Source organism: Neurospora crassa, linkage group III, assembly GCF_000182925.2.
Source record: "Neurospora crassa OR74A linkage group III, whole genome shotgun sequence".
NCBI classification, from domain to species: Eukaryota; Fungi; Ascomycota; class Sordariomycetes; order Sordariales; family Sordariaceae; genus Neurospora; species Neurospora crassa.
Genome location: NC_026503.1, coordinates 2,350,824 through 2,373,584, shown reverse-complemented (window position 1 = coordinate 2,373,584; position 22,761 = coordinate 2,350,824). Strand labels below are relative to the sequence as shown.

At 53.0% G+C, this 22,761-nt stretch overlaps 8 protein-coding genes across 11 annotated transcripts; 4 read left to right on the top strand and 4 right to left on the bottom strand.

The window, feature by feature from the left end:
* Positions 1-2,271: 2,271 nt before the first annotated feature.
* On the top strand, positions 2,272-4,827 carry NCU00039 (hypothetical protein; the record flags this gene model as incomplete). The annotated part of the gene is made up of 2 exons (XM_951057.2): positions 2,272-3,463; positions 3,536-4,827. The coding sequence occupies exons 1-2, from the start codon at positions 2,887-2,889 to the stop codon at positions 4,825-4,827; spliced, it is 1,869 nt and encodes a 622-aa protein (XP_956150.2). The 5' UTR covers positions 2,272-2,886.
* A 39-nt stretch (positions 4,828-4,866) lies between these two features.
* NCU11012 (DNA-directed RNA polymerase I) lies at positions 4,867-6,415 on the bottom strand. Its single transcript, XM_001728433.2, has 4 exons — positions 6,069-6,415; positions 5,683-5,964; positions 5,490-5,609; positions 4,867-5,434 (listed from the first exon to the last, which is right to left on the bottom strand). Exons 1-4 carry the CDS (start codon positions 6,110-6,112, stop codon positions 5,398-5,400), a joined length of 483 nt encoding a protein of 160 aa, XP_001728485.1. The 5' UTR covers positions 6,113-6,415; the 3' UTR covers positions 4,867-5,397.
* Positions 6,416-6,853: 438 nt separating this feature from the next.
* NCU00038 (C2H2 transcription factor) lies at positions 6,854-8,397 on the top strand (the record flags this gene model as incomplete). The annotated part of the gene is made up of 2 exons (XM_951932.3): positions 6,854-8,217; positions 8,343-8,397. 2 exons carry the CDS (start codon positions 6,854-6,856, stop codon positions 8,395-8,397), a joined length of 1,419 nt encoding a protein of 472 aa, XP_957025.3.
* A 444-nt stretch (positions 8,398-8,841) lies between these two features.
* On the bottom strand, positions 8,842-11,901 carry NCU00037. Of its 2 annotated transcripts, none has more exons than XM_011395430.1 (4): positions 11,817-11,901; positions 11,240-11,756; positions 11,043-11,158; positions 8,842-10,987 (listed from the first exon to the last, which is right to left on the bottom strand). In XM_011395430.1, the coding sequence occupies exons 2-4, from the start codon at positions 11,370-11,372 to the stop codon at positions 9,209-9,211; spliced, it is 2,028 nt and encodes a 675-aa protein (XP_011393732.1). In that variant the 5' UTR covers positions 11,373-11,756; positions 11,817-11,901; the 3' UTR covers positions 8,842-9,208. The 2 variants fall into 2 exon arrangements, with proteins under 2 accessions (XP_011393732.1, XP_011393733.1); XM_011395431.1 differs by having other exon boundaries at positions 11,546-11,756.
* Positions 11,902-13,248: 1,347 nt separating this feature from the next.
* On the top strand, positions 13,249-15,858 carry NCU00035. 2 transcript variants are annotated; one of them, XM_011395429.1, is made up of 5 exons: positions 13,249-13,439; positions 13,615-13,939; positions 14,008-14,048; positions 14,138-15,176; positions 15,281-15,858. In XM_011395429.1, the coding sequence occupies exons 2-5, from the start codon at positions 13,648-13,650 to the stop codon at positions 15,532-15,534; spliced, it is 1,626 nt and encodes a 541-aa protein (XP_011393731.1). In that variant the 5' UTR covers positions 13,249-13,439; positions 13,615-13,647; the 3' UTR covers positions 15,535-15,858. The 2 variants fall into 2 exon arrangements, with proteins under 2 accessions (XP_011393731.1, XP_011393730.1); XM_011395428.1 differs by having other exon boundaries at positions 13,249-13,939.
* NCU00034 lies at positions 15,726-17,274 on the bottom strand. Of its 2 annotated transcripts, XM_011395427.1 has the most exons (2): positions 16,978-17,274; positions 15,726-16,607 (listed from the first exon to the last, which is right to left on the bottom strand). In XM_011395427.1, the coding sequence occupies exons 1-2, from the start codon at positions 17,025-17,027 to the stop codon at positions 15,854-15,856; spliced, it is 804 nt and encodes a 267-aa protein (XP_011393729.1). In that variant the 5' UTR covers positions 17,028-17,274; the 3' UTR covers positions 15,726-15,853. The 2 variants fall into 2 exon arrangements, with proteins under 2 accessions (XP_011393729.1, XP_011393728.1); XM_011395426.1 differs by having other exon boundaries at positions 15,751-17,001.
* An 88-nt stretch (positions 17,275-17,362) lies between these two features.
* On the bottom strand, positions 17,363-18,409 carry NCU00033 (integral membrane protein). Its single transcript, XM_011395425.1, has 2 exons — positions 18,211-18,409; positions 17,363-18,152 (listed from the first exon to the last, which is right to left on the bottom strand). The coding sequence occupies exons 1-2, from the start codon at positions 18,243-18,245 to the stop codon at positions 17,738-17,740; spliced, it is 450 nt and encodes a 149-aa protein (XP_011393727.1). The 5' UTR covers positions 18,246-18,409; the 3' UTR covers positions 17,363-17,737.
* Positions 18,410-18,722: 313 nt separating this feature from the next.
* Positions 18,723-22,330, top strand: pex8 (peroxin 8). Its single transcript, XM_951926.3, has one exon. It carries the CDS (start codon positions 19,057-19,059, stop codon positions 21,286-21,288), a length of 2,232 nt encoding a protein of 743 aa, XP_957019.3. The 5' UTR covers positions 18,723-19,056; the 3' UTR covers positions 21,289-22,330.
* Positions 22,331-22,761: the final 431 nt, after the last annotated feature.

Below are 22,761 nucleotides of genomic sequence, written 5' to 3'. Positions count from 1 at the left end.
AAAAGTCTTCAACAAAGCTTTTCGTTTTACTTTTCCCAATTTCAAGAAAAACTGTTCCATCGGCTCTGTTTCACACTCCCCGGTACTACACTACCTGACGTGCTAACCTACCCCCTGAGTTTGTCGCATCAGCCTCCTTCCAAACATCCCGCCATCGCACCGTGTTTTCCGGCTGTCGCGTCATCATCCGTCGTTGTCGCACCTCGCCGTTGTCAATATTGCACTTTTGATATTGCTCAGGGGGTTTCTTTGACGTTTCGCAATGCCTGCTACGACGGTGACCGGGAGAACTGAAAGGGAGAGCCGGGGAAGTGAATTTGGGACATAGGACATGCATGGCTGGACATGTCGATAGGTAGGTATTTGTGTATATATACTATATATTACGTGTCGTGAGGAACTCCATATTACCAAATTTTCTCGCGCTTGCTGTGCCATTCTGAGAGGTTTGTCATCACCCTCGTATGCAGTGAGGCACCCTACAACACGAGGTTGTGGCTGATAAACCTTTCCGACGTTTGTTTTCTAGCGCGAACTACCTTGTTGACGGCCTTGTTATGGGCCAAACTTGTGACTGATCAAATTCGGGCAAGCAATATCTGGATTGGGATTGTCTAATGTCTGCTTTGGGACAAATGGTTACCGTTGTGGAAATTCGAAGGAATCTTCATGTGCCACAAATGACCACAAAAAACAAAACACAAGAAAAAAAGAAGATATTTGGACATGGGTGATTATGAAGGAAAGAGTCGCCAGACTTACTTGGGTCTTTACTGCATAGGTACAGGGTTTCAGATTGACATTTGACATCGAGACATGGTGGGATATCTGGTCTTATTGTTTGGGTTCTATGCTTTTTCTTCGATCTTTCCCGAGAGAAGTGTGAAGAGAGGCGCAATACTATTTAATGTATGTCTCAACATCAGTACACCTCCCGCTCTCGTGACAATAACTTGGGTTTTTATGATATAACCAGTAGTAGTAATTCTTCCGGAATTACGAGGCATCCGCGAAGGAACGCATAGCCTCGTCACGGTACTCGAATTTTTCCACTCCAGATCGATGCATCCTTCTTCGAGGGCAAACCGCGTCATGTACGAGAGGATTCTGCAGCCCAGCGGGTGATGATGGGCACAGCCTTATTTTCCATGTAGTCTGCTCTTGGTCCCTTGGCCCCATCGAACAGTTGCAGATGTTCAGATTGGGTAATTTGTGTAGTTGTCAGGCTGCTGAAGCAGACCTCAAAACCATCGTAATTACCGTGCTGTAGTTCTCGCTCTCGGGAGAGGTAAACATGTAATGGTAGTCTGGGCATATAGATGTCTCCAAGCTTGAAGCCGTGATATGGTGAGATCAGGACATCGTTAATGGTATATGGTTGGCTTCTTACTCCTTTATTCCAATGGTCATTGCGTAGTACTTCTTAAAGGTTGTAGCCGTTGATGGCCCCTGGATTAAATTAACAGCTGCAACTCAATATCCATACAGAAATAAAGATGAGAATGCGAAGTTGAAGATGGCAATTAAGGAAGTTGAAAAGTAAGAATCGCGTAACGCCGTGAGACTGATATCATCTAGCCTCAAAGGCGTTGAAGGAGACGGCGAGAGGTATAAAGGATATACAATGAAGGCTTCTGTGGCGCTACGAACCCTTGTCATTGTCCTATGTTGCTTTGAACGGAGGATGATTTTTCTCGTGGGGGAAAGGGGAGGGAGGGGGGGGGCAATAAGAGCTTCAAAACTTCCCTCTTCAACCCATCATCGAACTGGACTGACCAAACAAACCAACTTCGTATTGTAGATGGACCGCATGCAGGTACCCGTTTCCTATGACAGCAAGATATAGGGGCAGGACGTTCATCCAAAACCCTTATCAGTTATTGCAGCTCCTCCTCCTCAGCTCCCCTACAATAACATCATGACTTTCTCCTTTTGTACAAAATCACATTGAATTTGTAGAAGTATGACCTAGACCTCTCAATAGAAACTTGCAAGTCTTCAATAATCCTACCTCTACAACAGAGAGCCGGAAAGCATCGGATCGGATCAGATCAGATCACGTCCCGTCCCGTCTTCCCCTGCTCCCGCTCTCAGCTGAAGTGAAGCCGGAAGGTGATTATTACCTGAAAGGACCATGAATGACATCTAGGGCCCCAAATGCAGAAAAGGGAACAATTTACACATTGAGATTACGTGCCGGAATCCACGACAATTAAACATCGCCCCCCTGTGAGGTGACAGTGTGATGGCCTACGCCATGGGCTTACACTGAGTTCAACACGAGGACTTCATTATACATATATCGGAACAACGCTTCATTTCCAGCAACCTCGGACCTGTTTCCTCAGCCTAGTCACTTAGCCATTGTCTTACTACAACGCCATGGCGTTGAAGTCTCCCTCCTACACGTTGAAAACTCAGTGAGCACCAGTCCCTTCGACTCTTCTCTTCAGCTTGCTACCCTCATATATTGTGATGGGGTACTCAATTGTTTGATGGCCCATCATCCAAGTCCCCATACCACTAAAGCTGCAGGTAGGTACCTTGACAGGAAAAGTATGTAGTAGGGTTTTGCCGAGAGCAAGAAATTGGATATCACTGTTCTTTCGATATTTGGGTCCGAAAGGCTTCGGTGACCGGATGTCCAGCGTGATGTGGCGTCGTTGTGTTTATTCCAGACTGGACGTCAGTGAGCTCAATACACCATCTGCTTCTGAGCAATTTGTAGAATGTATACCGCATTGACTTCTTCGCACCATGACCGCTTCAGTGCCATGGTTCTCATATAAGACAACCTGCTTCTTGCTGCTCAGCATCTGAACTTCTTCCCCCGGCAGCACTCCAACCATCCCAAGGGATTCTCACGGTATTCAAATCGTCACCACCATGGCTTCGCTCACCCTTCGAGCTGCAGCGCTAGCAGCCATCGCCCTAGTCCACGTTGGTGTCCGTGCAACAACCATCGAACTCCCTCCCTGCCTTGACCCCTTCCAGCCTTTCATCTACTCCGGCTGCTACGCCGACACCGGCAACCCTCACGCCCTCAGCCTGCGCAGCCAGCTCAACCAGCAGGACATGACCATCGAGAAATGCGTCTCTGTCTGCAAGGGTAATGGCTTTCGTTACGCAGGTCTAGAGTACTACGGCGTGTGCTACTGCGGCAACACCGTCAGCGGCCAGCAGATTGACGAGGAGCAATGCAACTACCCTTGCACCGGCAACTCCTCGCAGGTCTGTGGAGGCACTGATATCATATCCGTCTACCAGGATCCCACTTTCTTGCCGGTTGATGAGGTCACGGTTGCGGATTATGACCATTTGGGATGTTGGACTGATGATTCCGAGTACGGAAGGGCGTTGGCTTATCCCCAGGATCAGCTTGAAGGGTCTACCTTGACGACGGAGAAGTGCTTGCAAGCTTGTCGGGATGGGGGGTATCCGTTTGCCGGGACTGAGTTTGGCGGTAAGTAGCAACTTGTTACTTGATGTGGTGTGAATGAGAGCACTGGATGCTGACTTCCTAACCCACCCCTAGGCGAGTGTTGGTGCGGTGTTGTCATAGGCAACGGAACCTTCTCCGCCCCTGATAGCGAGTGCGATATCCCTTGCAACGGAAACTCCACGCAGATTTGCGGCGGACGTGCTCGTCTCAACCTCTACGTCGCCAACGAGCTTCAGTCACTCGAACCTTGTGGTTACGTGCCTCCCCCAGAAAGTAGTAGCAGCTCTTCCGTCACAGCATCCTCATCAACAACTCCAGTTGCTTCTTCGCAATCTACCTCCGACATAACCAGCTCGACGGCGACGACTTCTGACGTACCCTCTTCGACTACTACTTCTTATGTCCTCAGCTCAACCACCACCACTTCCACCACTTCCATCACTTCCACCACCCTAGCCACCACCCTAGCCACCACCACTTCGCCACCCCCTACCACTACCTTAACAACCACGTCCACCACCACCACCACCACCTCCTCCTCCTCCATCTGCAAAGAAACAGTCACTCTCCCGCCCACCTGCGAGTACAAGTGCGGCAAATGGTGTTCCTCCCCTTTGCCGGACTGGGACTCCCCCCAATCCTGCTTCCCCAGCCACGCCAACTGCTTCCTCCAAGTATCCGCCTGTTTCAAGCAAGCCGGATGGCCGGGGGCGCTCGACTGCTTCGGTTTTGCCGAGTGGTGCTCGGCCCTGAGCACCTACTGCAAGGGATCAAGCAAACCGGGGGGCATCTGCTCCAAGAAGGATTTCTGGAATCACAAGCCGCCTTCGTCGCCCTCCCTTACCGGACCTGGTGTTCCGACAACGACGGTGATTACGGTTCCTTGTCTCCCTGTTAGCACTGGCAAGCCGACATCTACTTCCGTTCCAACGTCCACCAAAGCGGCCACATTCACAACCAGCACCACCACCACCGGCACCAAATGCCCAATCCCAACATCCACCTCCCTCTGCAACCCCCCCAAAAGCAACAAACCCCCCGTAGGCGGGATCCCTCTCCCCGTAGTAACCTGCAACGACCTTCTCTCCTCTTTCTCGTCCGGTCACCCCTTCAAGCTGTACACGGACTCGGACTCGAGCAAGTGCAAGTCATACGCTCGCTCGTCGTTCTCGACAGCCTGTCTGGATGCGTGCCAGGAGCAGTACGATGATTGTGTGGATGTGTACGCCAAGGGGTGCAAGGAAGGAAAGTACGGCAAGGATGATTCGACCTCGTACGCGGGGGCGGTGCTGAAGTGTAAGGAGCAGTATGCGGATTGTACGTTGGCGAATTGGGGGAAGAATGCGGGAGCGAAGTGTAAGGTTTGGGGGACGGGGCCTTGGTGAGGTGCTGACTGCTGAGCCGTGTGTGGTGCTGGGACGCAGAAGGAAAGGAAGGGAAGCTTGGGAGAACTGGTGTTCATAAGGATGTTGCTGGACATGCGTGGTGATAGGGATGGCGGTAAGCTTGACACGAACGCTGTTCTTCGATTCTCAAGTAGGTAATTTTGTATGAGTGTTATACTCTATTCCTTTTCTGTATAATTGACATACTAATTGATCTGAATATTCGCTATCAAATAGCGACAGGAAATCTAAGCAGATATCAGCATGAAAAGTGCGGCGTAAACAAGGCTCTTGATACCTCATATGCCCAGGCCTGTTGAACAATAGCACGAACGTACAGGACAATGACTGATCAGACGCACGTGAATTTTTGAATGGGCCCTTTATTCAACTCGAGGAGCACATTGTGCTCTTGTTGTTGCCCTTTGGATCGAGTCCAACCGTCCCAAAATGATCAAATATGATGTATAAAACTTCAACCTGAACGCCCTCGCTAATGCAATTTTGTGTATTTTCTGACCAAAGACTGGGTCGCCCCTATTACCCCTGACGGGTCTTGTAGGTTTCCGTTTACTGCAGGAGCTCCTCGCAGGTCCAGTCCTCGTAGCTACGTAGGGATGTTAGCGGGTATTCGGCTAGGTGCCGGGAAAAGGACAACTTACTATCCATCAGGCATGTAACGACGGACAATCAGAGGAATCTTCTTCTCGCGCAGCTCCTTGATGGCGATTTGAAGAGGATCCGTCTCACCCTCGAGATCAACCAGCACTGGCGCGTTCATGCTACAAAGGTGGTTCCTTGTCAGCCCAAATCCGTCCCTACAGTCGTCCAAGCGCCACCGATGAGGAAACCCACCTGATTTGCAGAGCACGTGTGCCGAGGATACGAGCTTTCTCGTACTTGGTCATGTAAGGTGTCGTGGAACGCTGGTCGTTGGGAATCTTCTTGTCCTTGTGGGATTTCTCGTTGCCCTTGCCAGCGTTGGCGGCCGCGTTAGGGTCACCCGAAGTGACTATGTTGTTATCGTTTTCGGCCTCGTCGACTTCGTCGCCGGGTCTGCCCGCTACGTCGTCGTCCGCGGGCTCGGGTTCGGGCTCGTAGTACTCATCCGGGTCCTCATCGAAGGCGGGCTCGTCGCTGGCGGCTACGTGTTAGCATCTCTTGCGTTACGCATGAGTTGCGGTATCATGTGTAGAGGTTGATGCCAAGGACTAGGTGGGTAGGTGGCGTTGGAAACCTACATAGGCTCGCGATCATCGTCACCGTGGTCACCGTAGTCGGACATTTTTGGTGGGTTTGTTTAGGAGTTGATTGATGGTAAGGATAATAAGATATGGGCTGCAGCTGCACAAGTAGAGGTAGGTATGTGGACAAAATGGTATTGCCCAAAACGCGTGGATGTGGAAGACTGGACGTGTTTGGCCGACCGTGGATGCGCAAGGTGGTGAGGGAAGGGCGAAGGGCTGACAAAAGGACGACAGAAAATTCGAGTGGGGCCGCTACTTTATGCAAGGCTGAGCCGTGCCAAGACATAAAACCTTAAAGAGACATGGGGGGTAAGAAGTGATGATGTCTCATTCGTCCAAAGTAGTCTAAAGAGTAGAAGAGGGGAGGGATCTGAGAAGCCCCCACCTAGCTAACTTAAATAGGCTAAGAATGCCCAATGCACGTGACACCAGAGAAGTGGGTCACAGGGGTGGGGCCAATGGATGGGCCATCAGCTTCTTCATGGGTTCCCTTCCTCCAGGTCCCCCGAATTTCACTCGCTCGTAAAATTGCCTGCCGGTGCTGGAACCGGAAAACGTCAGATAAACTTTTTGAAGCGGCAGGGACACCCACCCCGGACGAAAAGTCCAATCGGCAGGTGCAATGCAAAGGTTCCGTCACAAATGTGAACCTCCAAAAAAAAAATCCATCCAAGCGAATTTCCCAAAAAGCGTGGAGCTCCCTCTCTCCAATGTCGAAGCTCCAACCAAGTCCAGGGTAGCAGGCCACGGCGACCAGTGCTGCTACTCCAGGCCTCAAAATGAAGCGGAAACAGGACGACGAGCGCCTTGATGGCCATGACGGCCCCGACCATGCTCAAGTCCAATCCAAGAAAAGAGCTACTGATTGGGTCCAGCAGCAGCAGGAGGAGGAACTCTCACAAGTAGAGCAGCTCGAGGCACCGGCCCTACCCTCGCAATCGCGATCGCCACCTGCTGGCGCAGAGGCGGCAGCTTCTGATGGCAACGGCAACGACAGCCTCGAACTCGACCCTGACTCGGCCTCTGTTGCCTCGGTTGCCAACACCTCCCTTACCCACGCCGATCCGACGACTACGGTAGCAGCAACTAGTATCAACACTACCACGACTCGTGCTTCACGCCGCTTCCCCTCCGATCTCAAGACCATCAGGTGCACATTCGCCGGTTGCACCAAGACCTTCAACCGCCCTGCTCGTCTGGCTGCCCACCTCCGATCTCACACAAACGATCGCCCGTTCAAGTGCCCCTACGATGACTGCGACAAAGACTACCTCGAAGAGAAGCACCTCTCCCAGCACATCAAGGGATCTCATACCAACGATCGAAAGTACACATGCCCCGAGCCCGGTTGCGGAAAGTCCTTTGTCACTAATACACGACTTCGCCGCCATGCTCTGGTTCACGAGGGCGCCGATCGCTACCGCTGCCGCGGCTATGGGGACTGTGTCCAGAGCTTCCGCAAGCACCAAACGCTCCAGAGACACATCCGAACCGTTCATCTAGGCAAGTCGGCATATCCATGCGGTAACGACGGGTGTGACGCCGGCTTCGACACTGCAAGTGCCTTGCGAAGGCACGTAGAGCGCGAGCACGGTGACCTGAAGTTTTGGTGCGACGAATGCAACGCTGAAGGAGAGGGTGATGACAGTGGAGGTCGCCGTGTTGGATTTACCACGATGCTGCTGCTTCAAGCCCATATGAAGAAGGAGCACAACAACTGCGCCTTCTGCGGTGTCAGATGCGGTACACAAAGCAACATGATGCGTCACGTTGAGCTCTACCACTCAGCCAAGACAGTCGAAGATCGAAAGACGATTGCTTGCACGTGGGAGGGCTGTGACAAAAAGTTCACGCGTGTCTCCAATCTCAACACGCACATCAAGTCTGCCCATGAAGGCCATCGTTTCGTCTGCGGACAGACCGATACTTACGATGCCAAGGTTTCGGAGATTGCGGACTGGAACTTCGCGGAAGAGGGTTGTGGCCAGGGATTTACCACCAGGGTCAAGCTGGAGGAGCATGTTCTTCATGTTCATCTTGGGAAGAAGCGTCCACCCAAGCTGTATCCCGTCCCTTCCATGGTCGCCCAGGCTCAGCAAGCTCAACAGGCTTTGCTGGACACTCGTGACCTTGCTTGCCCTGCGTACGGATGCACCGCTCGCTTCATCCGTCATGCTGATCTGGATAGACATATCCAAAATGACCATGGCAACAATGGTATCAAAGAAGAGGAGCAACAGTTGCTGCTCCTACCTCAATTGCATACAGGCGAGGAACAGGCAGCTATGGTACCATTTCCGAGTGCTGCCAACTTGAGCGTTGACGACTTAGGATATGTCATCGATCCTAGTCTAGAACCCCAGCATCAGCAAGGAGATGTCCACTCCGCATTCACCTCAGCTGGCGCTACCCCTCCCCCTCAAATGGAGCAATTCACGAATGCTCCAGTTAGCGATGGCGGAAATCTCGGCGCTGCGCCTTTCTGGCTTAGTGATCATGGAGATCCGTTCTCACTGCAACACCAGTCGCCTGTCTTTGAAGACTGGGCTGCCGACATGCAGCTGTTGATGGGCCAAGATGGTGAGGGTTCGGACCCGCAGTTTGCTAGAGCATAGATGATGCAGTAATACGGGTTCATGGTTCACAATGGGGGAATTGTCGACTGTATGATGTTGCATTGCTGAAAACAAAACGGAAAAAAGATGGGAAGGTTCACGGAAATATTGATACCCTTTTGTTATGTGGCTTTGACAGTATGTAGACCGCGTGGAGGAATGGAGATGGCTTACTTGTACGGTTACGGCGTTTGGACGGAGTAGACATATAATACCGGTTGTGGTTAACTCACCGTGCTCTCAGCAAGACTCCCTTGTTCGCTATCATTCACGAACATATAGTAGTCTTATCGTAATATTCTTTTCTTGTCCCTTTGGATGTTTCTCTCACCCTATGATTTCCTTCTTCATGTGTCATTCCAGGACTACCGCCACACTTGATTTCCCGACACATACACTGCCCGGAAGAAAAGTTCTCAGCATTATGTGATCAAGCACCACCCCCATTGACTTTGTGCAGCATGGCTAACAAAAGCAAATATATCAAAAGCAAAATTTGTCTCCTCCACAATCTCTATCCTATCTCACGCGCGTATAATTGCCCTTGCTCTGCTCCATCCTAAGACTCTCCTCCTGACTAGGCAACGGCGCGCGTCTCCTCCCTGACGAATCATACTGATCATTCCCACCATCGGGGTGAGTGGCTCCTCCCGGCGGACCACCAGCACCAGGAATCAGCGGCGGAGGCGCAAACCCAGGAGGGGGCATAGGGAAGCCCGCCGCGCCCGGCGGGGGGATTAGGCCAGGGGGCAGGATGCCGGGAGGGGGCATCGGTGCGCCAGCCGAGCCTGGCGGCGGCGGCGGTTGATAACCGGCCTTCTTCATCATTTCAGCGAGCGCGCTAAAGTCGGGCGGGTTCTTCAGATCTAAACCCGGAAGGGGCGGCGGGACGACACCGGCAGGCAGACCGGGCATGCCGGGGATAGGGAAGGGGAGAGGAGGCGGGACACCGGTGGCACCGCCGACGCCGGGGATGATGGGTGGTGGCGGTATAAAACCGCTGCCGCCAGGGCCAGAGCTGGGAACCTGCTGGAGAGGAAGGCCGGGAATGCTGGGGAAGGAAAGACCAGGCATCATTCCGCCGCCGCCAACGCCGGGCTGCCCCTTGATGGGCATCTTTTGATCCACCAGGCCGTCCATCTCGTCCTCCAGCTCCTGCTCCTCCTCGACTTGCCGCATGTGACGGCCGCCGCGGCGATCCCAGGTGCCTTGAGCTTCGGCTGCTGCCTCGCCGATGTGATACCGGTCGTTGAAGGACTCGGGAGCCTCGCCAGGTCTTGCGCGAGACCAGAAACGTGTGATGCGATCGTTGGATCCCGAGGCGAGGATGTGGCCGAGCGGGTGCCAGTCGAGCGACCAGATGGCGAAGTCGTGGGCATAGGGGATCTTGTGGGCTGGGTAGATGGGTTGGGCAGGTGCGGACGAAGGATCGGCGGTGTCGTAAACTGCCGGGATCGGCATGACTGAGCCGTCGGGCGCGGTGTTCGGCTCGTCCAAGAGGTAGTGGAATAGCGAGCCGTCCGAGCCGCCGGTGCTTAGGAGGTTGGAGTGGACTGGGTGCCACGTCAATGTCGATATGTCCTTTTCGTGGCCCCTGAGGAGGGCGATGTCTCGCATCATTCGAAGGTCGAACACGCGAGCTGTCTGATCTCTAGCTGATGTTGCCAAACAGTTTCCCTGTACTCTCTCGAAGAGCGTTTTGGTGATGGTGTTTTTGTGCCCATGAAGCGTGGTCAGGCATCTACCCGTCCTTGGATCCCACAGCTTGACCAGATGATCTTTCGAACCAGAGACAATCAGGCCTCTGCTGGGATGCCAATCGCAACTCTTTGCGTCCCATCCGTGCCCTGTCAGAGTCATGTCCGTTGAGCCGCCAGCAAAGTCAAAGACTTTGAGTGTCTGATCATCTGAAGCCGTGACAAATTTGGTGTCGTTGGGGCTGAAGGCAAGGTCGCGGATGGGATCAGTATGGCCCCTAATGCTCTCGACATTGTTGAAGTTTGGCTGCCAATATTTGATGATACCGTCATGATCGGCTGAGACGAGCCAGTCGTCGCTGTGCGAATATACTAGAGCACGAATGGCGGAATCGTGGGCTTGCATGATCGTTTCGAAATTGAATCCTGTGCCGTTCCAGAGCGTAAACTCTCCACTGCTACTGGCCGTTAACAGCCTTCGTCCTTCTGGCGTCCATCGTACCACATTGATGGGGTGTTTGATTTTGTTGAGGGAAGAGTGAAGATGCCTTGATGGTACGGAGTCTGCTGGATTGGTGACTCGGGCGTATGGTGGTAACATCTGTACCAAGTTTTAGTATCAATGCGGCGGGTTGATGGCTTGCATTTGTCCTTACATCAACAATGTAACTCGGGCTGGGCCTTTCAACTTCACCAGCATACGATCCCCGGTATCTCGGTTGCCTGTGGCGCATGTAGTGAACTACTGAAGCACCATAGTCGGTGACGGGGCCTGAGTCTAGGGTCAGTCTTCGTTGTCCATCGGCGAGTGAAAAACAGGTGCTATTGAGTTGGGTGAAGAAAAGAATCCCACAGAACAGCCAGAGATGGTGATGTGAGATGATGGCGGTGCTAAGCAGGAACGGGTGAACGAGAAGTGAGGATAAAGTGAGGAGGGCGAGTGTCAACGTGATCGATTGTATTGTCGTCGGTGATGTCCAGGCCATGGTCGGCAACAAAAGCTACGCCATCACGGAGCAAACGGATAACTGTTGTCACCTGGGACGCCGTCATGATTGATGGACAGAACATTGTGATAGATAATGCCTGGCGACATGGACTGTGTACACGGTATATTCGCTAGAGGTAGAGTTTGGTCGTAGCCGCAGCATGAACTTACGTCTGCCTCTATTTCGGGGTGGGAGGCCATCATGACCTCCTCCCCCTCCATAGCCCTTGTCATGATCTCCCCTGGGCTCGTATGACATGGTAATCAATCGACTGAATTCTGATGCTGACGCGCTTAGATGATGATAACTTCTGGTCGCGCCTCAGACGATGATTTGTTTCCCCTAAGCGCGTGTAATTTTTCAGAATTCTTGTACGAATATCTAGATGTAATGTATTAGCGGCATACTCCACCCTGAACTTTCAAGGACGGATAGACTCACTTCACTTGAAGCGCGGCTTCCTTTTTTTTGGTTGGAGTTTGGTGGTTTGGTGGCTTGGTTGAACAGGCTGGGTGGTGAACGATTGATGAGTTGAATGGAAAGTCGGTAGATGGTCCGTGCCCTGGTGGTCTTGTTCAGAAATGCCTGGGCGCATTCAAACGCGGCCGGCATGCTTTAGCGCACGGGCCAAGCTTTCCATCTGAGGGTTACAGCGCCCCGAGAGCGCCTACCTCCACCGCCCGGCAACGGCCCGGGTGTGCGATCAGTGGGGATGAATTTGGAGTTTGGAACGCCCGTTCTGATGATGTTCCCGTCGCAAGGGAACAGAACCTCGAGGAACCACAGCAACGACGCTTCAGGTCAGCGTTGAACGGGCAGTTTACCCATCCGAGCCCACGTTACAAAGAGGCCAATGCCTATGGACACTGGATGAGCGATGTTTACCTCTTCGTAGAGGCATACACAAGGATATGGTCATTTGGATTCCCTTTTCCATAGCCCCTATTTCTCATCGCTTTCAAGACCGTGTTCTGGCAGTATGTATGTAGTGCAGTAAGGGAAGCTCATATGACTATAACCCCAAAGCTTTTCTGCCACTACAACAAGGGCTTCTTTTACTGTCCTACATAGTTTTGGAACGAACACGCCTTGGGTTCAAAAACAGACAGATACCTCTATAGGTGATGGCACGGTACGTAGGCGGTCCTCTGTGAGGAGGTGCAACGAGGTGACATGGATTTCATGAGCTTCAGAGTTCCCGTCCCGCTCAACCTCATCTTTGCCTACATGATTAGGTACATTCGTTTTTACCTATGTACCTACTCCTCCCCGTCTTGCCAATTTATATGGATGTTCGAGTGGTTCGTGAGCGCCAACTTGGTAGTGCATGGTGATCCCGGCCCTTGCACCTATCAATACCCTGTTCGGATCACATGTATCGAGGAAGCTTCGACCTTCAAAAATTTTAGGGCTCCATGGACGGACTTTCCAGATGCGTTATTCCAGCTCAAGTGGAAGGGGACATCTTAAGTTGTATTCGCGTTCCACTTCTTTAGGTGAGGATGCCCAAACAGGGGGCCCATTGCATGGAACTTAAAATCTCGGAGCGTGGAGCTAGAACGATCTCGACGGAGATTTTGTCTTGGGTCGTCGCTTCTGTTCGGGAGCCGAGAGTTATATTATACGACTTACAGAGTTCGAGGACGTTGGACAGCACAGAGGTAGCTCCTGAAAGGTAGCGGTGTCCGTTGATGAAAGAACGATGCTCCATTTCTCCTTCATTTCGGGGATTTGGAGGCCTTCTCGGATGCTCCAGTGACAGACAACACCTGGTCCAGGCACCAATTTCGCGTGTTGCTATAGCTATCTCTATGCACGCTACAAACTAAAAGCTTCCAAGACTACCTAGGTACCTCTAGCTGCCCTTCCACTTCTTGTCTCTTGTACAACCTCAACCCAACGGATTCATTCCACACCCTTTCTGCCCTACAAGGTCCCCTTGCATCATGTCATCATACTACCCTCGGCCTCCAACGTGCCATCCCGAGGCTTTGACAGTTTAGTAAAACCTGATCCTTGGGGAAGGGTCCGGCGGCGTGCCCGAACCAAGGTTGACAGCGGCCCGTAGGTAGTAGCTAATTGCGAGCAAGCGCCCAATCCGACTCGGCTTGACGCGGAGATATATACCCTTGCCACCTTCACACTTTATTTGATGAATATACATCAACCACACCCTCGTCTCTTTTTCACGATTTGACTCTCGTGAAATACAAAAGCTCACAATCCCCAAACTTACTAGCCACCTCATTCCTTGCCGGTCTATGCTGGGATAATGAGTAGTTCAACGGCCACGACGACGGGGCTTGACCCCGCTGTCCACACCTCAAACGACAACGTCATCCGTCGGACTCATGGTACAGAAAATGGCAGCACTCCTAATGACAAGGCCAATGCCGGTGGTGAACCAGAGACGGAGACGAAAAGACACTCGAAGAAGGTAGTTCGGAGTAAATATCGCCATGTCGAGGCCGTTCACTCTCAATCAAGGCCATCCTGTCTGAGCCACGACACAACTGAGAGCCCCAGCTTCTTGGGGTTCCGCAACCTGATGGTCATTGTTTTGGGTAAACATTGGGAATTCCTGCCACGTTTACATTACCGAGTTGGCCGAGTGTGCTAACAGTGTTCGCAGTTGTCGGTAACCTTCGTTTGATCATTGAGAACATCCAAAAGGTTGGACATACCATCTCCTGCCTGACTTCGACCGTCTGGCCTATCTGTTCTATTTGTACCGGATCGATATAGCTAACAACTCTCACCAGTACGGCGTCCTGATATGCATCGGCTGCCATGACTTTCGGAAATCCGACATCAACCTCGGTCTGTTGCTGTACTTCCTGATCCCCTGCCACCTTTTCATCGCCTACATCATCGAGTACTACGCCGCCGTCCAAGCCCGTGCCGAGCGCAATGTGTCCGCCTCCGAGCAGAACGCAAAGGAGCACCAGCACCAAGACGGCACCAATAGCCCAACCGAGGAGCAGCACCGCAAGTTCCAATCAACATGGAAGCTCGTTCGCCTCCTTCACGCCATCAACGTAACTACCGCCCTGGTTCTAACCTCCTATGTGGTTTACTACCACATCCACCACCCTTTGATTGGCACCCTCACGGAAGTGCACGCCATCGTGGTCTGGCTCAAGACAGCCTCGTACGCCTTCACCAACCGCGACCTGAGACACGCGTACCTGCACCCGGCCCGCGGAGAGCTCGACGCCTTGCCAGGACTGTACGCGGAGTGTCCCTATCCGGAGAACATCACGATGGGCAATCTCTGCTACTTCTGGTGGGCTCCCACGCTAGTCTACCAGCCCGTATACCCGCGCACCGCCAAAATCCGGTGGTCGTTCGTGGCCAAGCGATGTGGCGAGGTGATTTGTCTCAGTGTATTCATCTGGTTCCTTTCGGCGCAATACGCGACGCCGGTGCTGCGCAACTCGCTGGACAAGATTGCTTCGCTTGATATCCCGAGCATTGTGGAGCGGCTGCTGAAGTTGTCGACTATTTCGTTGATTATCTGGCTCGCTGGGTTCTTCGCGCTGTTCCAGAGCTTTTTGAACGCGCTGGCTGAGGTGACCAGGTTTGCGGACCGCTCGTTTTATGATGAGTGGTGGAACAGCGAGAGCTTGGGCGTGTACTGGCGCACGTGGAACAAGCCCGTTTATCAGTACTTCAAGCGCCATGTGTACTCGCCCATGCGGTCGAGGGGGTGGAGTAATGCGACGGCGAGTTTGGCGGTTTTCTTCTTGAGCGCCGTCTTGCATGAATTGCTTGTTGGTGTGCCTACTCATAACCTTATTGGTATGTTTTTTTCTTCTTCATTTTTTCTTTTCCTATTTTTTTCCCTTTGGCCATTTCACAGACAAGCCATATGGAAGAACTGTCATCTAACACAAAAATCACAGGCGTCGCTTTTCTCGGCATGTTCCTTCAACTGCCTCTCATCCAGTTCACCAAGCCTTTGGAAAAGAAAACGTCTCCCAATGGCAAGTTGCTGGGCAACATCATCTTCTGGGTCTCCTTTACCATCTTTGGCCAACCGTTTGCGGCCCTCATGTACTTTTACGCATGGCAGGCCAAGTATGGGAGTGTGAGCAAGATGACTACTTCGCAGCAGCTTGTTCAGCAAGGGCAGGGGACGTGCCCTCCTCTCGTGTAGTTGTCTGCTCCTGGTTATTTTCGACGGTGAAGGAAACATAGATATAGGCTTGATCAACAGGACAGTGTAAGGTGAACGTCAGCTGTTCCCTGCAGCTGGGTCGGGATTCTAGGTAGACCAATTGCTTTAGCCATGGTGTTCGAGGGCGTTACCGGAACTGCGATAATATTATGTAGTAACAAAGGGGAAATACGTGAACTGTTTGGTTTGATAGGCTTTGTATCTATTCTTTCGAACTGTATACCACGTAAAGCGACTACCACGTAATAGACTATGGCACACAACAGATGAGTTCTGTCGAAAAAGCACCACGCCCAACTCAGGGAACAAACGGAATCTTGGTGCCCACCCTTCTTCGATAATCCACATACTCTTGCCCAAAGAACTTGACCAAAAACTCCTCCTCATGCTTGATCCTCGAACTGAAGAACTTCCACAACACCGCCGCATAAGCCACAAAGCTAACGACGTTGCCCATAGCCATCTGCGTCCCCAACGCCCACCAAAAGAAGCCAAAGTAACTCGGGTGCCTGAACCTGCCGTAGATCCCCGACGTCACCAGTACGTGCGCCGAGCTTCGCTGGCGCTGCACCAAGTGGTTGAAGCTCGGTCCCGCCTGTACCATGGCCACACTGCGCACCACCTGGCCGATCACCGTCAGGGCCAGGCCGAGCAAACAGAGCAGCGTACCGGAACCAAACGGCGCCCACGCACGGTTTGGCCAGAAGGCGTTGGTCAGCAGACACTCAAGCGTCGCGAAGCCGTGTGCGATGGCGTAGCCGGGCCAGTTGGCCGTGAGAAGGAAGGACTTGACATCGGCAGCGCGGGTATTGTAGGCGGCTGTGGTCCAGAACTCGAGGAAGTGAAAGGTCGCGAGCGCGGCGAGGAAGAAGGGCAGGCGCCAGAGCGAGCTCGATGTGTAGAAAAGGGTTGCGACGGTTGCGCCGACGCCAATGGTAACAGCGATGCCGAGGCAGAAGGAGCGCGTGGCGATGCCGGCTAGGGACTTGGGCTGGTAGGGAAAGTAGTCTCGGTCGTTGACGAGGTTGAGGTCGGAGTTCGCGCTGGTTGGGCTGTCCGTCGGAAGGGAAAGGTCAGCTTCTGAAAGATGGGTAGCGGTAGCGGTAGCGGTAGCGGTAGCGGCAGGGATGTTAATGTGAGTGGTTTGTCCGCGTGAATGCTGACGGTGGTGGACTGATGGACCGTCACTGCGACCAGTAGCCAAGGGCGCCGACGACGACGACGACGGAGTTTCAGACATGGTAGACTGATCTGGTGATGTGATGCAAAGGAGCCGGCAGAGTAGGCAAGACGGTTATGGCGACAGAGGCAGTGGGAGGTAGCGAAGATGTACACATATCATATGCTGGCGCCCGGGGACGGCAACGTCGCAACAGAGAACAATGGCAAGAAAACCAAACAATAGCATTTAGGGAGACTTACCCCTCTTGCGACCACTGGCGCAAATTGGACGATGTTTCCATTCTTTCCATTCTGAGGCCTGTCGATTGCAGGCTGCCGGGTGCAGAAAGCAGAGGTAGGTACGTGGTAGGTATTCGTCGAGCCGGTCGGGATGCGGTCAAGAAAGCGAGTCGCGACGAGATGTTTGTAGTCGTAGATATTGTTGTTGCGCTCCCGCGATCTCCTTCGTATTGTCGTCTGACACGCCAACAAAGTGGCCCCCCTTACCCCGGCAAGCCAAACAGCAACACAGAAAACAAAGAGGCGATGTTGGGTCCCGTCGAGGATGCAAAGGTGAAATGATATCAGCAACAAATCTCCATCAAGAAGACCTCGATGCGGGCAGTTCCTCGTTCACGGATGTTGTGCCCCGCTTCGAACCGCTAACAGCGTTGCATACAGGGGCCGGGGTGCTGTGAGCAGTACAATGACGCAACCTGGGATCCTAGCAAGCAATTCCGGGCAGTCCCAGCCAGTCCATGGAAAGCGCCTGCCCACTCGTTTACAGAGCCCCTGACGCGCCCGCGAGGTGCCCCTAGAACCCCGTATCGTCCCGGTTCCTGATCGCCATGTCGAAAAAGGGGTCAGTTGGTCGGGTGGGTTCCATTTCAAAACATCGGGCACTTCCCTCCCGTCAGCTCGGCTTGAGGCTCGGTACCTGGATGAATCAACGGTGGAGGTATGCTGAGCACTTCCAGAAAGCACATAGCTTATTGGCCTTGCAGAGAAGCCAGACGTTCCACTAAAGACCGCCCTGGATTCTGAAGGACGACAAGATCAAGATGAGCACGTTGACCCAGCCCCAGATGAAGGGGATCCACGTCGACATGGAGAATGCGCCCGCTTTGTAAGTGGCTCCCACTACCAGCCCAACGAGACAGCCGGCCAGCAGAGCCTCGGCGCCAGCAACAGCAGCATAGAGCAAAGGGACCAGCCAGAGGAACTTCCAGTTGGATTTCTTCTTGCCGACCTGCATCATGAGCGCAATGCCAGCGGCACCGAGGTGAACGAGGCCATAGATGATAAGGGTCCAGAGAAGAGTGAAGCGCCACATGTCCTCAAGGTCGTAGAGGCTATAGGTGTCACGTTGAGGAGGCCAGTGGAGGGAAGGAAAGGGAGGAGTGACATAGCCAACCGGTTTAACCTTTCGGATGATACTGCAAGTATGGCTGTTAGTGAGATACACTATGTTGGGGAACTAGTCAAGAGCCGTACGAGCGTGTTTCCATTGCGGATGGTTCCGTTGCCATCGAGCTGCAAAAATTGTAAGCGAAAAATGTAGCCTGGGCAGATGTTGACTATCTCGTGGTGTGATGTCGTCTGAGGGTAGTTGTATCAAGTATTGATTGGTGTAAAGTTTGGAAAATGGCTGGTTTGGTTGATGGTGATTTTGGCTAGTAGCCTGGATGGATTCAGTACCTATTGTCTGGTGATGTTCTTTGGAGTTTCGCTGCTGCTTGTTGTCGTTGGCCGTGTTTCTTGTAAGAAAAGTCCCGTTTGTAACCATTCGTTCCTTACTTACAAAAGCGCACATGCCAAGAACACTGGCCGATTACGTTACAGTACATGACTAGGTAGGTAACACTGGACCGGACCTCGATATTATGGGGCGTCCCCGTATCATGCATGTGCATGGATGGCAAGAAGAATCAGGTCGGGTTCAGCTGAACGGGGACGGGAATCGAACGAATGGAGCCCCCCAGAGAGCCTCCTCACCCACTGACACTGCACTCTTTACCGTCGTTCCTCCTTACAGTACCTCGGCCCCCGGTAGGAAATAACGACGGTCGCAACCTTCCACTTCCATCAGGTCCCGTCTTCAATGTTTGTTCTTTGCCAATAGACATGACATGGTTCCACCGTGACAATCATCTCGATTAGTTCCCCTGCCCATCGCTGTCCTTACATACCGCCCCATTAATCTCTAATATCCCACGACGTAATTGACAAACGAAGACTTGCGACGGCGGCGACGACGACCACTACAACGACGACGACGACGACGACGACGACGACGAGCAGCACGACGAGAAGGGGCGACCCATCCACACGAAGCACGCCATGTCGGTCGAACGACTTCTGACCAATGTTCTTCGGTTATACCAGGACGTCCATGACGATGATCGCACCGAACAGTTATACTCGACCACCACCACGCTGCTGACCCACCTCTCCAACCCGCTCAACATCACCGTCCTCACCTCGCAACTGCTCAATGCGCCAGCAATATGGGAGCGCGGCGATGGCATGAGGGCCTGCTACCGCGTCATCAGTATCTTCAACAGCGCTGCCACCCACGTCCGCAACAAGGAGTTGGAGGCCGCGAAACTTCAAGAGCAAGCCAAACACAAGCAGCCGCCCCAGCCACTTCCACTTCAGACACACCCGGCACTGCATGGCCCGCCCGGGTCGCGAGCGTCACAAGGCCTGCCGCCAGGTTCGAGAGGATCTCAGGCAGGACCGCCGGTGCCACAGGCGCCACGCACAGGTGGTGGTTTGTCGTGCGATGACTGGGTATCAGCCGTCCTCAAGGGCGCAGACGACAAGTCCAGCAGGTGGCAGCATCTGCTTGTCTTCTGCGGTGTTCTCCTTGGCATGACAAGTCAGAAAGATCCCAGGAATCGCCATGGCCTGAGCTACTCGATGCGCAATACCGTCGAGCAAGCCTTCGTCACCGCTGTCAACCTTGCCCTCCGCCCCAATGAGCAACCACACGGACAACACCGCGAACCAGAGCCCCCTGCTCCCCCCGGCCCGATAGCGCTGGCCCTCACCTACGCCTTCCCACTACTTTCAAAGTCCTCTCGCCTCGCCCTGGACTGTGACGCTATCGTGCCCGTTGCTCTGAATGGCATGACTGGCGCAGATGGCTTGCAAGACGGCCTCTTTCTTTGCACTATCGATGGAGATCTCAAGCAATCAGGAAACCACTTTACTTGGCAAGAGAACTCCCCATCGGCTCTTCTTCTTCGCCAGCTTGAGCAAAAGCCGTTGGTCAATGGACTTGGACCTCTGTCAAAGGTCGTTGGATTTGCCATCGAACATGCGCGTGATACCAACGTTGTCTTGCAGGCTCAGAATGATCTGCTCACGTTTACCCAAAAGCTCCTGCACGAATGGGAGGCTAGCAAGCTCTCGGAAATCGAAATCTCCGAGGAGGAAGTATACCTCACCCAAGAGACTCTACAAGGTCCTTGGGTGGCTCTGTGGACGCTCTTGAGGAAGGTCATGTATGGCTCGGTAGCGGTGTTACAGACCATTGTGGCTCGCAGTCTGCTCGATCCTCGGATGAGGAATGATGCCATGGCACCCGTCGTGGCCAGCAAGACCCTCAAGGCCCTCCGCTACCTCTACTTCATCTCGTCTCGGAACGGAAGCGATGCCTTCCAGGTATACACCTTCACGTACCTTACGTCCGTTGACAACCTGGCGAGGTACTCGGACGCCTGTGCCAGCTTTCTACGCGATGCGAAGCCACTTAACCCGGGCACCATTCCTCCACATCCCCTTCACAGAACCCTGGACTTGTTCTACTTGAACGTTGCCGAACACCTCCCCCTTAAGCTGACACCCGAGGACTGCGATTCGCTCATTGTGCAACCGGCCATGGCCTACCTGACTCACTCAACCCCCCTCTCGCCACGCATGCTCGAGTTGTTCGAGGCAGCACACAGCGCCGTCCTTTCGGTTCTCTCGTGCCCACATAACGCACCCGTCACCGTAAAGCTCGCCCCTTTCTATGCCGAGGCGCTGTTCTCGGCCTTCCCCACGCACATTTCACCGCGCCAATTCCGCCTGGCCTTCAAGACCTTGATGCAGATCCTTTCCCCCCCGTACCCCATTTCGTCAACCCACCCACAGCTGGCTGAGACACTTTTAGAGATGGTCCGTTTCCGCATAGGTGTCGCAAGCAAGGTGCCATTGCCGCCTCCTGAAACTCAAGTCCAATCGGCCACTCCCGAGCTACCCGTGTCTGAACAGAGTACCTTGGTGATGACCTTGATAGATTCTCTGCCGTTCCTCCACCTCCGGATCTTTGAGGATTGGCTAACCCAGGCCGCTCATGCTGTGAACCAGATCGAAGACGTGGCCATGAGGGAGGCTGCCAAGAGACGGTTCTGGGAGATCCTGGTCAGCGGAGAGATGGACGTCGAGAGATCGGCTATTGGTGTTGCATGGTGGGGGACAAAGGGAGGCAGGCAAGCCGTTCTCTATGGATCTCAAGGAGGACTTCCTGACGTGCCCATGATGAGTGGTGCCATTCAGAACAACATGGACCGAGCCAAGCTCTGATTGTCTGTGTCTTGTTTTTTCCTCCTGCATATGGAATAATGACATTTTTCTCTTTACTTCAGTAAAAGGCATGGAAGTTCTCAGTTCTCAAAATAATATGTCGATACCCCCTTCTTTTTGCCGTCCAGTAGTCAACTTTCTCGCCTGCCTGCCGCCCCGCCGGCTTACGCGGCTGGTCGTAACACTTTGCTCAAACTGATACGACTTGTACTCCTTTCTTGCCCAACTCTCTCGCCTGGTCATCGAATTGAACTCTCAGTCGCAGTTGCGTCAATGATGCCGTGGGGCGTGGCACGCCCAGCCTCTTAGTCTAGTATGGCAGCGTCATCAGCAGACTGACCCGAGGCTCCTATCGACTTTCAATGTTGAAGCCATGAGGCTGGATTGACGACCGCTTTGCTTTTGCAAACAACAATGACTTGGTCATTTTCTCATGCGCACCCACGACTAATACAGTGCGTATCTCGCCCGCATAACATGTGAGACTCACCGTCCCCCAAAGCGGCCTGTTATATACGGCGGTAGGTAGTACACCGACCGAGCCTTTCATTTCCCTTCCCCCCCTCACCTTTCTCTGGTCCAATTACGGGATCTACGGCGATGATACAGTCCAACCATTGTGCCTTGCTAGAAGGCGTGCGCGGAACAACCAATTCTGTTTCAGTCTCGCTCTTTTGTTCGTTCTCTCTTTTCCCCTCACCTCACTTGATCGGGGGGATGGTGTCGGACAGTTCTTTGACCAGAACATCGAGGCGAGCGAAGCCATGAGGGAACCACATGGTTTGATGTTCCTGACCGGTTGTGTGTCCGCGCGTCAACTTGTCTCGGATTTTACTTGAATAAGACAAGAGGAGAAGAGCGGGAAAGCAAAAGGCGGTAGAAAAGGAGATTACGCAGGCATTTGATTATACATAACGACTACTACAGTACACGACAGGTACACCTTGCTGCCTGGCTACCTCTTTTCGTTGGACTTGAGGATGGCGGAAAGGCGGTTGGGACGGGGAAAGGAGAAAAGTGACCGCAAGACCCAAAAAGTAACCAAAAAAAAAAAAAAAAAAAAAAAAAAAAAAAAGAAAAAGTTTAGAAGAAAAGAGAAGTACCATTTTCTGCTGCACTAGAGGCATTACAAGGAAGGATTTTGCTCGTCGGCAAGGCGAAAATGAAGGCGCGTGAGTGAATGGTAATCGCGTTTGAGCTTCCACCTGAGCTACTTCAGAGTCCAAACCCAAAACGTGGGACAAGTTACCTCTACCGTGCAGTGAGTATATCGAGGTAACCGGAGACACTTCGGCAAGAAGTTTGAAGGCGGCAAGCGGTAAGATGACTGGAGGGGAAAGGAGGATGATGGCATGAGACGATTTCGACGTGGCCTCCTCCTCTCGCCTTGCGGTCGGTTGATGGTGGTATCGTCTGAGAAAGACTTGGGTGGGCGGTAAACGACTCGTGGAAGGGCAAAACGGGAAGAGATGG